Source organism: Pteropus alecto, unplaced genomic scaffold (genome assembly GCF_000325575.1).
Source record: "Pteropus alecto unplaced genomic scaffold, ASM32557v1 scaffold22, whole genome shotgun sequence".
Lineage (NCBI taxonomy): Eukaryota > Metazoa > Chordata > Mammalia > Chiroptera > Pteropodidae > Pteropus > Pteropus alecto.
In genome coordinates this window covers 19,547,242-19,561,968 of record NW_006434839.1, presented here as the reverse complement: position 1 = coordinate 19,561,968, position 14,727 = coordinate 19,547,242, and the positions used below count along the sequence as shown (strand labels likewise).

Sequence of the window (14,727 nt, the reverse complement as noted above, 5' to 3'; positions counted from 1 at the left end):
TGTTCAGATCTTCTGTCCATTTTTTAATTGGATTGTTTGTTTTTTGTTGTTGTTGAGTTGTGTGAGTTCTTTATATATTTTGGATATTAACCTCTTACCAGATGTATCATAAGCGAAAAACATTTTAGTTTAACATAGTCCCATTTGTTTATTTTTTCTTGTGTTTCCCTTGCCTGGGGAGATATATCTGAAAACAAATTACTGTTAGTAATATTAGAGAGTTTACCACCTATGTTTTCTTCTAGAAGTTTTATGGTTTTGGGTCTTACATTTAAGTCTTTAATCCATTTTGAGTCTATTCTTCTATACAGTGTAAGAAGGTGGTCTAGTTTCTTTCTTTTTTCTTTCTTTCTTTTATTTTTGCATATATTTGTCCAATTTTTCCAACACTATTTATTGAAGAGACTGTCTTTACCTCATTGTATATTCTTACCTCCTTTGTCATATATTAAGTGAGATATAGGCGTGGATTTATTTCTTGGCTCTCTTTTCTGTTCCATTGATAAATGTATCTGTTTTTATGCCAGTACCACATTGTTCTGATTACTGAAGCCTTGCAGTATAGTTTGATATCAGGTAGTGTGATACTTCCAACTTTGTTCTTTCTCAAGATTGTCGCCGCTATTCAGGGTCTTTTATGGTTCCATAAAAATTTTAGGATTATTCTAGCTCTGAAAAACGCCATTGGTATTATGATTGGGATTGCACTGAATCTATAGATTGCTTTGGGTAGTATGGCCATTTGAATGATATTGATTATTCCTACCATTGAGCATGGTATATGCTTCATTTACTTGTATCTTCTTCAATTCCTTTTTTCCATGACTTACAAATTTCTGAGAATATGTCTTTTATCTCCTTGGTTAATTTGATTCCCAGGCATTTTATAGTTTTAGATACAATTGTAAATGGGATTGTTTTCTTAATTTCCCTTTCTGAAAGTTCATCACCGGTGTATAAGAATGCCACTGGCTTCTGAACATTTATTTTGTAACCTGCTACTTTACTGAATTCATTGATCAGATCTAACAGCTTTTTGGTAGAATCTTTATGGTTCTCTATATATAGTATCATGTCATTGGCAAATAACGAGAGTTTTACTTCTTTTTCAATTCAGATGCCTTTTATTTCTCTTGTCTTATTGCTGTGGCTAAGATTTCCAATACAGTGTTGAAGAGGAATGGTGAAAGTGGGCAATCTTGTCTTTTTCCTCATCTTAAGGAAAACACTTTAGCCTTTCCCCATTGAGTATGATGTTGGCTTTAGGTTTGTCATATTTGGCCTTTAGTATGTTGAGGTATGTTCTCTTTATTCCCACTTTGCTGAGAGTTTTTGTCATAAATGGATACTGGATTTTGTTGAACGCTTTTTCTGCATCTATAGATATGATCATGTGGTTTTTATCTTTCGATTTGTAATGCGGTGTATCATATTAATTGATTTGCAGATATTATACCAACCTTGCATCCCAAGAATAAATCCAACTTGATCATGGCGTATGATATTTTTAATGTAATGCTGAATTCGATTTGCTAATATTTTGTTGAGGATATTTACATAAATGTTCATAGGAGATATCGGCTGATAGTTTTTGTTTGTTCCTTTGTTTGTTTTGGAATGTCTTTGTCTGATTTTGGAATCAAGGTAATGGTGGCCTCATAAAAGGAGTTAGGGAGCTTCTTTCTTGAATTTTTTGGAATAGTTTGAGAAGAATAAGTGTTAATTCTTCTTTGAATGTTTGGTAAAATTTGCCTATGAAACCATCTGGTCCAAGACTTTTGTTTTGTGGGAAGTTTTTAATTACTGATTCTGTTTCCTAGGTGGTAATCAGCCAGTTCAGATTTTCTGTTTCTTCTTAACTCAGTTTTAGGAGATTGTGTGTTTCCAGGAATGTGTCTATTTCTTCCAGTTGTCCCATTTGTTGGCATATAATTGCTCGTAGTGTTTTCTTATGATCCTTTGTATGTCTGTGGAGTCCATGTTTATTTCTCCTCTTTCATTTCTGATTTTATTTATTTGAATTCTTTCTCTTTTTTCCTTGATGAGTCTGGCTAAGGGTCTGTCAATTTTGTTTATCCTTTTAAAGAACCAGCTCATGGTTTCATTAATCTTTTGTTTTGTTTTTTATACTCTATTTTGTATTTCCGCTCTAATCTTTATTATTTCCTTCTCTCTATTCACTTTGGGCTTTGTTTGCTGTTCTTTTTCTAGTTTTTTTTAAGTGTAAGTTTAGATCGTTTATTTGAGGTTTTTCTTATATCTTGAAGTAGGCCTATATTGCTATGAATTTCAATCTTAGGATTGCTTTTGCTGTCTCCCATAGATTTTTGAGTTGTCGTGTTTTTATTTTCATTTGTCTCTAGGTATCTTTGATTTCTTCCTTGATCTCATTAATAACCCATTTATTGTTTAGTAGCATGTTATTTAGCTCCAATGTATTTGTGTATTTTCTACTTTTTTTTCTAGTAGTTGATTTCTAGTTTCATATCATTGTGATAAGAGAAGATGGTTGATATGATTTCAGTCTTCTTAAATTTATTGAGATTTGTTTTGTGTCCTAACCTGTGGTCTATCCTGGAAAATGTTCCATGTGCAATTGAGAATAATGTATAGTTTGCTGCTTTGGATTAAATGCTCTGAAAATAGCTGTTAAATCTATCTGGTCTAGTGTGTCTTTTAGGCCCATTATTTCCTTGTTGATTCTTTGCCTGGAAGATCTGTCCATTGGTGTCAATGGGGTGTTAAAATCTCCTACTATGAGTGTATTACTATTGATCTCTCCTTTTATATCAATAATTGCTTTATATATGTAGGTGTTCCTAAGTTGGGTGCACATATGTTTACTAGGTTTCTGTCCTCTTGGTTTATTGATCCCTTTATCATTATGTAATATCCTTTTATTTGTCTTTTATTATAGCCTTTGTTTTAAAGTCTATTTTATCTGATATATCACTATTCCGGCTTTTTTTCATTTCCATTTACATTGAAATATCTTTTCCCATCCCTTTACTGTTAGTCTGTTAGTGTTATTTGATCTGAAATGAGACTCTTTTAGACAACTTATGCATAGGTCTTGTTTTCTTATCCATTTAGCTTCCCTATGTCTTTTGATTGGAGCATTTAATTTGTTTACATTTAAAGTGATTACTGATAGGTACATAGTTACTGCCATTTTATCATTCATATTTGTTATTTCTATTTTCTTTTTTACCCTTTCTCTTTTCATAGAAGTCCCTTTAACATTTCTTGTAATACTGGCTTGTTGGTGATGAATTGCTTAAGCTTTTTCCTGTTTGAGAAGCTCTTTATCTCACCTTCATTTTAATCAAAAGCCTTGATGGGTAGAGTATTCGAGTTTTAGATTCTTGTTTTTCATAATTTTGAATATTTCTTGCCAGTCCCTTCTGGCCTGCAAAGTTTCCATTGAAAAATCAGCAGACATTCTTATGGGGGTGCCTTTGTAAGTAACTAGCTGCCTTTCTCTTGGTGCTTTTAAGATTCTCTTTGTCTTTGACCTTTGGCATTTTAATTGATGTATCCTGGTGTGGGTCTGTTTGAATTCCTCTTGTTTGGGACTCTTTGTGCTTCCTGAACTTGTATGTTTAATTCCTTTTCCAGATTAGGGAAGTTTTCTGTCAGTATTTCTTCAAATAGATTCTTGATCCCTTGCTCTCTTCTTCAGGCACCCCTTCGACCTGGATATTGTTACGCTTCATGTTGTCCCAGAGGTCTCTTAAACTATCTTCATTTTTTTAAATTCTTTTTTCTTTTTGTTGTTCTGATTGAGTCTATTCTGTTACCTTGTTTTCCAGTTCATTAATTTGATCTTCTGCTTTTTCCAATCCTACTGTTGAATCCTTCTAGTGTATTCCTCATTTCAGTTATTGTATTCTTCATTTCTGTCTGGTTCTTTTTTATGGTTTCTGTGTCCTTTTTTATGCTTACTATTTCTCTGTTGATATTCTAATTGTGCTCATCCATTTTCCCAATAAGTTCGTTGAGCATCCTATAACCATTATGATGAACTCTTCTCTCGTAGGTTGTTTGCCTCCATTTAATTTAGCTTATTTTTTGGAGTTCTATCCTGTTGTTTCATTTGTGGTGTGTTTCTTTGTTTTCTCATTTTGTTAGCCTCTTTGTGTTTGTTTCTATGTGTCAGGAATATTTGTTTCGTCTCTCAGCCTTGGCTGGATGGCCTAATGTGGGAGGTGTCCTGTGTGGCCCAGTGGCGCACTCTCCTGGATCACCTATGCCAGGGGCTCTGGACATAATCTTGTGTGGGTTGTGTGTGATCTTCTGTTGTCGCCAAGCCTTTATTGTTGTTGGAACATCAGCGGATGGGATTAATGGTCAGGCTGCCTGCTTGGCTTTTTTGTAGCATTTCCTCCTTACCAGCCTCATCCTATCTCTGGAAATGTATTTTCTGTTAAACCTGGTGGCCAAAGACATGGTATAAAATGCTTGAGATTTATTTCTTAGGAAATAAAAAAGGAAAAGAAAAGCGGGGCAAAACCCCACTCTGCCTACTATAAGGCTAGCCCTGTCACCCTTCAAATGTTCTAAGATGTCTTCATCTCCTGTTATGCCTTCTGCTGCCACAGGCCTTCACATATGATGTCTTTCCTCTGCCTTGAATGTGTTTCCCCCTCTCCTTGGCTGGGTTAGGTACTGCTCATCCTTTTGATCACAGTTCAGACATCACTTGTTCAAATGAGCTTTCCTAACCTCCTGACAGATTCAAATCTTCCCTTTATAAATTTAGCTCTCCAAAACTCATCTACATTTAAAGGTGTTGCAGGAGTCCTTTTCCTTGGAGCTGAAGTGAGCCAGAGAATCTTTTTGGAAGACTGAAGGCTCCCATTGGACATTCTTACAGAGGTCTAACCCAGCAGCTCAGTGGAACATGAGTCAGACACTGAGTTTTAGGTTAGTTTGCTGTTGGCTAGCTGTGCGACCAGAAGCAGATCACCTCCTCTGGATTTTAGTTTTCTAATCTCCTATTCCAGGGGATGCCTGGGCCTGTCCAGCACTAAGAATATCTGGGGCCCTTTAAAAGAGTAGGTGCTCATGGAATACTACCAGTTTTAATTCTAATAAATAATCTGGTAACTATTTTAAGAAGATAAAAAGCAGGTAGGAAAGAAACAACTTGTCCCTTTCCAAGGCTGACTGTAAATCAGCAGTGAGCTACACTAAGGCCTAAGTGAAAAACGTCTGCTGACTAATTGAAGTTCTTGTTACATTAGCTGAGCTTCCAAGTTTTATTTAGAAATGGAGAACAAGATGATATTGTTCCAGTATTTTTGTAGTATTTTGTTAAGCCCGATGTTGTTCAGACCAGGTGATTCAAATTTGAAGGCAGGCAAGAATTTGTTTAGGTGGCCATTTAACTTAGAGGCAGAAGCACAGTTAGTCCTAGTTATTATTTAAGCTAGCAAGTCTTTTTTTCAGGTATTACACATACTTATACACATATAAGTTTGTATGTGTATCCACATGTTCTGTGTCATGAGATAAAATGTATTTCTTACTGTAAATTATATACAAGAGATTTTAAAAGCAGTTGATTTAAGCTGAGTTACGTGGTTAAACCTTACCCATTTCCTGTTTAGAAAAGAAAGTGCAGGTCGCTGCCAGCATTAATTTTACATAAACAAGCTCTTTGAGGCCAAAGCAAATATGACTGGTTTTTAATGTGAAAATAAATAAAAACTGTTCTTGGAGTTATGTCTAAACAGAACTTGTCTCTAATTCTAATGTAACAGAAATGTATACAGAAATTGGATTCATCAAATGAATTTCTGGCTAACAACTATTCGAGAATGATGTTAGCATCATGCCTAGGAATGCAACGTTTTCTAGGATTTGACATTTTCAGCGATCAAGAATTACTGTATTTTGTAAATGGAAATACTACTACTAAAAACAGAATGCTATAAATAGAATGATGTCATTTCTTTCCAAAGACTCGATATATCTGAGTGATGCAAAAATAATAATAAAAGCAAGATATTTCTTGGTAAACTTTGGGGGTAAGGTTAGAACTCTAATCTGCGAATTATCTCAGGGTGTAAAGGCTGCAGCCGCAAGTGTTGCCAGCAAGTATTCTTGGGGCAAATGGGAAATGGGTTAATAACATACTCTTAATTTTCATTTAGGATCAGAGTTTAGCAGGAGATGCATGGAACACAGTATCAAGAAAATCCATACACCAGGAGGATTCAGGATTGTTAACTCTCCTTAATGGAAAAACTAGAAAGAGCTCGAAAAAGAATACATCGTTTTAGATTTGCTGTTCATCTTACTACAGATATCGTAATGGAGAAAGCTTTACAAAAGACCAGAAAACTCAAATAGCCATCTCTATCTGTCTTTTGCTTAACTCACTTTATTTCTGTACTGTGAACTATGATCATCAGTGACAAGGAAACAACTTGTTTCCTTGAAAAAAAAAAACTAGTGTAGTCTAGTGTTAAAATTATTTACAATTTAGAGAGTCATAATTCTTTTGAAAATTGGTAATGTAGACATTGCAAAGGCGATAATGTTTAGTTAATGTTGGACAGATTTTTATCACCATTAGAAAGCATGCTTGAGATAGTCTGACTTAAAATAACACGGCTTCTTCTAAGCAGCTGAGTGGACTAACTGATTCTGAATATGCCCTTCATTAGGGTAAGAGGATATGGTAATTATCTTCAGAAAAAAGGAAGGATTTCATTTAAACTTTAGGGCATGGTCAGGCTGATCTTTCAAGATGCAAGTTACAGTGTGGATTTGAATGCTTAGTGGCGAACACAGTTTGGTGAGGTTACAGAAGGTACCACTGGGAAAATCTGCTTGTCTGGCTTGAACTATTACTCCAGGCACTAGCAAATAATGAATTTGTCTGTAGTCGCTGATGTGATATTTAACACACAAAATAAGCTGGTCACTGGTGATTTGTCATTGTACTGATGCGAAGCTGGTTGGTTGTTTTTACTGTAATGTCAGTAGTTGGGTAAGAGCTTATATTGCCCTCTCATGTTCCTCCTTCCTGTGTACACTCTGTCCCCCCAACACCCTTCTCAGCCCTCTTCCCCTTGCTTATCAGGTCATGTCTCAGCACGCTCCCAAAAATAATTATTCAATGTGGTAGGAAAAACATTGGTTTGCTATAATAAGGGCGGTAGTAATCCCCTAACCCCCACCCCATACATAAGAGCACAGACCTCAGATTCAGACAGATCTAAACTCAAATCTCTTCTCTACAATTTATTAACACTTTGATCTTAAGCATGTTTTATAGTTTCTCTGAATTTCAGTTGTCATCTCTAAAATGGAGAATAATATTCTACTTTATAAGCGTTTTATGAGGTTCTGTGAGATTTCCATGAAATAAGTTCCTTCCTCAATTCCTGGCATTTAATATATGTTGTTGCTATTATTATTTAATTTATCATAATATGGAATAATGATTTCATTGTAATGCCTAAAATCTTTCATATGTTCTTGTTTGCTGCAAAATACGTCATTTGGGTTTGCTTTCTAAGCTCCTTGCACCTGTATATACAGGGCATGTAGTAGCCAAAGCTATCAGTTCATGACTTTTTGTGCATTGCTATGTTTGTAGTCTTCTATGTAGTTGTATTCTGATGCTTTTCATGAAAAACAGTAAGAATGCAAAATATGTTATGTATGTACTTGGAGTCACCAATGATGCCTGGTGTCATCATTGACTAAACAATGTGATACTCGTAAAAGATTTGTTTGTAAGTTTTATCAACAGAAGTGGTAAGTGGAATTAGAAGTGCAATTTATTGAATTAAAAAAAATGTTTATATGTAATAATAAATCCACTTTTTTTTTTTTTTTTTCAACAGATGGGCTTAGGTCATGAACAAGGATTTGGAGCCCCCTGTTTAAAATGCAAAGAAAAATGTGAAGGATTTGAACTGCACTTCTGGAGGTAATGTTCTGAAAACTATGTTAGTGATTTCTACCCTTTAGCAGTGCTTCCTCACACAGTGGGCATCTTACAGCTTCTCTAGCCTGGGTGCTAGGTTGCAGGTCTGTGTTACATTCTTTTCTAAGAAATAAATAAAAAACAAAGCTATTATGTCTTCCTGTCATTAAATTTGAGCTAACTAGGCTACAGTAACTATATTTAGAATGGTTTGATTTATATGCTATCCTATAGATTTCCTGAGTCTAGAATACTAAATATGTCTCTTTTCTGAGTGACAAATAAGTTTGCGGTAATCTCTAGGACTTTATTAATTTAATTATTAGGTCTTTTCTTAAAAATTGTTAACTTTGCACATCTTCTCTATATATTTGCAATAAATAAATATGAATGATGAATTGAGCATTCATGTCCAAATTGTCAGGAAATAGACTAACATCTGGGTTTCTTTAAAATTTTCAGCTGTAAATTTACTGCTGAAAAATTTAGAAGCACTGGAATTTAAAATAATAATAATGATAAAATAATAATTCGTTGCCAGTATCTTGATTTGAATTAAGCACCTATATATGAAGGACAAATGTTAGTGGATCAAAAATGTGAATTTTGTATAGATCTTACTTGAATGTTTTTTTTTTTTAAAGTAATATTGTATATCATATAAACCTAAATTGGTATTTAAAACCTGTTCTTATGAAGAACATAAATGTTCATTAATGTCTGTCAACACAATAATGTAGTTCATAAGTCTTTTCAAAGCTAAAATCAGCACAGAATCATTCGAAGGAAAAAATAAAGCTACTCAAGTGTACATTATTAGGATGGCAAATACCTGTTAGAATGAATCTCACTTGAGAACCTCTTCTGTACTTCTTTCCATAGGAAACTCTCTAGAATAAGAAAATCTCATCAGCTATTGCTTGTGTCCAGGATAAGTTAAAGGAGAATGTTAAAAAAAAAAAAAAAAAAAAAGATGAGAAATATCAGGCCCTTTTTTATTTCCCTATGTCCTTTTAAAGCTAGCTTATTTAGTAAGTTTTAGGAAACAAAGACAGTTGTTTTAAATAGTGAAGGCACTAGAAACCTCAGCCCTCCCAAAAATGATGATGTAGGGAGCTAAAATTTTCCAGGGAGTTTTTTTAATTATAAGACTTTTATAGCTCTTCCTTGTGCTATATCTTTAATAGATATAGCAGTTAGGCAATATATCTATCATGTTTTAGAAAATTAAAGTCACTAGATACAAAATAGTTTTCATGGATTAGAATATTTCAGCAGTTATTATGTGCACTACTCTCTATTTTGCTCGTAGGGGCTTTGTGGAGAGCTGCACTGCCCTCTGGTGGCCAGAGTTATTACTTTACAGTCCTAATTAAGTCTTTTTAGTTGGTAATAATAGTTGCCAAAAACTGCTATGAAATTTTTAAAGCTCATTCCTAAGTGATAGCATCTTTTTCCTAAACCAGAGGGCTAGTGTATAGTAATTTTTGTTTGCTGTATATTATTTTTCTATTGCAGGTCACTATAATCTGATATTTTGAGATAAAAATATGTCAGACAAGAGTAGATCTCTGAGGCATGAAAAACACTTTAAAAAAATTTTTTTTCACACAGAGTCATTTACTTGCCTGGGTATAGTCTGAGGATGTGTTAAGAGCCATGAAAGACTAGGGCTTCCAATCCAGCTTGTGTCCATCCACATGGTATCAGTTAGTAGTTCTGTCTTCCTGGCAGGAGTCCAGACACATTTTTCTAAGGATTCTTGATAATTCCCTAACTTTTCTACCATAACTGGAAGGCTTTGAGGGCAGGTGCCTTTGACCTCTAGATGAGCCATTTTTCAGTAGTCTTTGAAGTAAAATGTTCTAGGCAGGTTGTCCTGAGTGGAACGAAGATTCAAAGTTTAGTCTAAGGCCACAGAGCTGCTGTGATTTAAATGAACATGGGGTCCCAGGAACCTGCCCACTCAGCCTCCTTTTCCATCTTCATGATGATCTTTGACTTCTAGGACGCCTAGGGCCTCATGAAGTACAACGTGAAAGAGCTAAATTATTCTCCACTTTATACCAGTCTGTCCTTACACACGGCCACAAGAATGGTCTTCTGAAAGTGGATACTATTATATACTTCCCAATAGCTTAAGAGTTGTCGGTACTATCCCGGTAGACTTGATCCTTTAGGCCAAATCTTTGGCCTTTTATGTTAAACCTCAGTGTCTGGCCTCAGCCTCTTCTCCAGTCTCCTCTTCCAGTTCCCTTCCAAGCAGCTTGTGCTCCAAACAGCTTGGATGCATGCTGCTGCCTGAAATTTCTGTGCCTTGTTGCATGTTTCTTTGCCTGGAAAGACCCTACATCTCACCACCATGAAACAAAAAGTCTTTCCTATTCTTCACATCTCAGCTCAAGCACTACCTCAGAGAAGTCCTTGTCTCTGATATTAGTCTACTAAGTCTTCTGTAACAAAATACAATAGACTGTGTGACTTAAACAACAGAAGTTTATTGTCTTAAAATTATGGAAGCTAAAAGTTCAAGATCTGGGTGCCAGCATGGTTGGGTGAGGAACCTCTTTCTGGTTCGTAGATGGCGGTTCGTAGATGGCTGCCTTCTTGCTACATGCTGACATGGCCTTTCCTCACTGTGTCCGCACACATGGAAACCAAGATACCTCTTGGCTGCCTTCTTGCTACATGCTGACATGGCCTTTCTTCACTGTGTCTGCGCACATGGAAACCAAGATACCTCTCCCCCGCCGCTCTCTTCTCTCTCTCTCTCTCTCTCCCCCCCACCCCATTATAAGACCACCAGTCCTATTAGATTAATACCCATCCTTATGACCTCAGGTAATATTAATTAACCCCTAAAAGCTCTGTCTCCAAATATAGTCACATTGGGGGCTAGGACTTCAACATAAGATTTGGGGGTGGGGAACATAGTTCAGTCCATAGCACCCTTTTCCTCTGTGTCCACAATACCCCCTAGTAAAGTTGAGTGATCATATTTTTCCCCTTAATACTTTGAACACTTGTAGGAAGCCAGGAAATAGTCAGACCTGATTAGTCATCACTTGATCTCCTGCTGGTACCTTCCATTGCTGGGGGCAGGTAGCCCACTTCTCAGTCCTTAGGGGTCCGCCTCCTAGGGCGCAGAAAGGGTAATGAAAGGCATTAATGGATCTGGAGAGTGAAAGGAAGAGATCCAGCAGGCATGAGTTCTTATTCAAGGTGTGTCACAACAGTTGGAAAAGCTAAAAATGAATTCTTAGCTTATGGAAGTTTAGAGAAGAACTTGTCACTTAGTTAGCCACACCTCATTTTACAGATTAAAGGAGTAAAACCCAAGAAAGTTAAAATGACTCATTTGAGCTTATGAATTATTAATAAGAAATATGATTTATGAACATTTTCTATGTGTTACATACCAATAAGCACAAGTAATAGTTTTTTATTGCTACCTAATAAATTACTACAGATTTAGCAGGCTAAAAGAACACCTATTAATTTAACATCCATTTATGCTTTAGGTCAGAAGTTTGGGCAGGCTTATCTGCATTCTCTGCTTAGGGTCTCAAAGGGCTGAAATCAAGGTGTTGGCCAGATTGGGCTCTTATCTTGAAACTCTGGGGAGAATCTACTTCCAGGCTCACTCCTGATGTTGGTAGAATTGATTTCCTTGTGGGCGTAGGCCTGAAATCCCTGTTTCCTTGCTGACTGTCAGCCAGGGGCTGCTCTCAGCTTCTAGAAGCCTCTCACATTCCTTTACAGATGGCCACCTCCATCTTCAAAGCCAATAGTGCTTAGAATCTTTTCTGCACATAAAATCTCTCTGACTTACTCTCCTGCTCCCAGCCAGAGAAAACTCATTGCTTTTTAAGGGCTTGTGTGATTAGATTAGGCAATTTTGGATAATCTCCCCTGTGTCATATAAAGTAATATAATCATGAAAGTAACACCAGAGGATGAAGGCGATAGAGACTGTCTTAAAATTCTGCTTACCACAGCATTTTATGTACCTGATTGTACTTAATCCTCATAATACTTTGAGATAAGTGGTAGTTTTCTCATTTTATATGTGAGAAATCAAAGACTTGGAAAAGTTAAATAAGTTACCAAAGGCATGGTTTAAAGATGGCAGAGCTAGAATTTGGAACAAAGCTTGTCACCACTTTCTTTATCACCACTACCTTTCTACATGGCAGAGCAGAAACTAGAGCCCATGCTTACACTCTCATGACCCATGACCTTCAGACTGTACCAGGCTGTCTTCTCTAAAGTGTGGTGCCTTTGTGACATAGACATCTTTGTGAACAGTGGGGTCCTTTAACTATGAATTCCCCTTCCTCAATGCACCAATGATTACAAGACTTGAGAAGAGTAAAAGATTGAGGATGCCTGACATTTACTAAATAAAAACTTCTACCTTCTGAGCATATATGCAAGTAATATTTAGAGATAACAAATATTTATGAAATGCAACACATAAACCCAAGATTTCAAGAAGTTTATAGCCAGTTATTTCATATTGAAAGTGTAATAATATTATTGGACCATTTATCGTATACATAATAGAATTAATATTTTATCTTTGATAAATCCTTCCAATAAAACAGTTGTATTTTACAAGAAAAGTGTTACTCGGTTATAGCATACATTTGTTCAGAGAATTTCTGACTGGTTTAGAGCTTGCTGAAACTAAAAATTCCCTACCATAAATGGATTAATGCCTGTGTTGAATTCTATAACAGAGGACCATGCTTGAGTCCATATTTGTGTATCCCTGGAATAAAAGAACAGCTTCCAACCCTTTTAAAATTATGGTTTGTAGCAGCGCCGTGACCGTGCCTTTAAATCACTGCGAATGCTGGCAGCATGTCAAAGCACTCCAGTTGCAACTACTTGCTTGGAAAAATAACAGTTTTTACAAACAAGGATACAGAAAACATTTCTCTTTTGGGAAGATAAAGGATGGTTTTTTGACTGCCCTCAGCTCAAAACTGTAAATTTGTATGTCTTTCTGAGGCAATGCTTTTGGTAAATTTTGATGCTGTCTTGGAATTAACACAAGAATTCTGAAGTTGTAATGTAAAATTGTGAGTATACAGTTTTGATTTGTCATGCATATTAACCTTTATATGTGTCTGTGTTAACATGCTAAACTTTTTAGTACAAATAACTCTTCTCCTCCAAACCTTAGAGTTTTCCAGTCTACCAATCTACCTTCACAACTTTTAAAGTCATAAAAAAACACTGTTTTAAACTAAATTCTGAATCCTCCCCTTCTTTTTTTCTCCACATAACTTTTATTAACATCCCATGTAGAATTTGGGAATAATTGCCCTTTAGGACAGTTCAGAAGATTTAAAGATTTGGCCACTGTGCTTAGGTACGGGGATTGATTTATATACTCCTGAAAAACTGCTGTCAAATTGGTTTAACTCAAATGAATTTAATTAGCATTAACTATTCAAGTCTACATATATCATCAGAAATTATTTGTGAATCATCTGAGGAAAGATACTATACCAACCTTAACAAACGTAGCACCTAGCCCATGGGTACTGTGCTCGCCCATGTCCTGTTTTTATTTTTGTTTTTATTTAGCATAAACCACTTTTTTAAAGTCCTTTATTTTCTTAAGAAGGATAGAATCTGAGTTATAAACTAAAATTAAATACGTGATACATGTCCCACTCATTCTCATGCCTTCTTTTGGATACCAAGATAGCAGTATCCATTTATCCCCCAATTCCTCAATAAGGTTTTCCTTTAATGAGTTTACCGGATGTCTTCCAAATGACTTTAAAAGTTCTTAAAAGATATTTCTACAAATAAAATTTTCCAGTTTAAATATAAAGCTATGTTGAAAAGGATTTAAAACATTTTTTTTTTTTTACACTAGATTAGTAGTAAATACTACAGATTTCCACAATGGATAGCTCTTAGCTCCTGGCCCAGATTTTACAGGTTTCTTTCTTGTGTCGTGGTTTGTAGCTGTCTGTTTATATTGTATAAATGGCGCTCCAAGTAAAGGGTCTGGAGAGTATGTGGTCATTCCAGCTGCTTCAGTGTTGACAGCTCTAGCTGAAATAACCATTCCACCTTTCTCGAGTCACAGTCTTGCCAGGTGCTGTGTGACTGCAGGTCACCATGTGGGAGGAAGGACGCAGATAAGGCTTATAATATATCTGTGATTTTAAAAAGTATAATGAATCAATCATAGGTTTCCCCATTCAGAAAACTAATAATTGAGCACAGTATGACTCCTTTAGTTCCTACTTTTCCCTCATCACTGCTGTTATTGGTGTACTATTTTAACCTGATGCTTACTTGCTTAATAAAGGTATGTTGGGTGAGTGCAGGGGTGGGTAGAGAAAACAGATTTTCTCAGAATGTGAAACTTCCAAGAATAGCCAAAACAGTAAAAAAATGTGTAGAGGTGGCTCTTATATCATTGGTTAATATACCTTTTTATGTATAACACTTTCATAGTAAATATAATTTATAACCATTCTATAGTTTGTCACAGTTTATGCTTTAACAACCAGCAGGCTTTATTTCACTTACTCTTTTACTATTTATCTTTCAAATTCTAAAGCTCTAACTCCCCTTATTTTGTGGGGTACATGTTGTACTGGTGTAGAATGGTATAATCAACATGTCCAAGGAAGTCTAGTTTTCATCATACATCCTCATAACATAACTACTTCCTTCTTTAGTTAATCACTTTGCTAATTATTAGGATGCATGCCATAGTTCACAACATAAGGATCTCTTTATTAAGAACT

The 14,727-nt window shown here is 35.7% G+C and overlaps 1 protein-coding gene across 1 annotated transcript in view; it reads left to right on the top strand.

Annotated features, from left to right (window-relative positions):
• Positions 1-14,727, top strand: part of TES (testin LIM domain protein) — a 47,714-nt gene that overhangs the window by 19,550 nt on the left and 13,437 nt on the right. Inside the window, exon 2 of the mRNA XM_006910591.3 lies at positions 7,863-7,948. Coding sequence (XP_006910653.1) covers positions 7,863-7,948 — 86 coding nt within the window. The remainder of the gene's footprint in view (positions 1-7,862; positions 7,949-14,727) is intronic.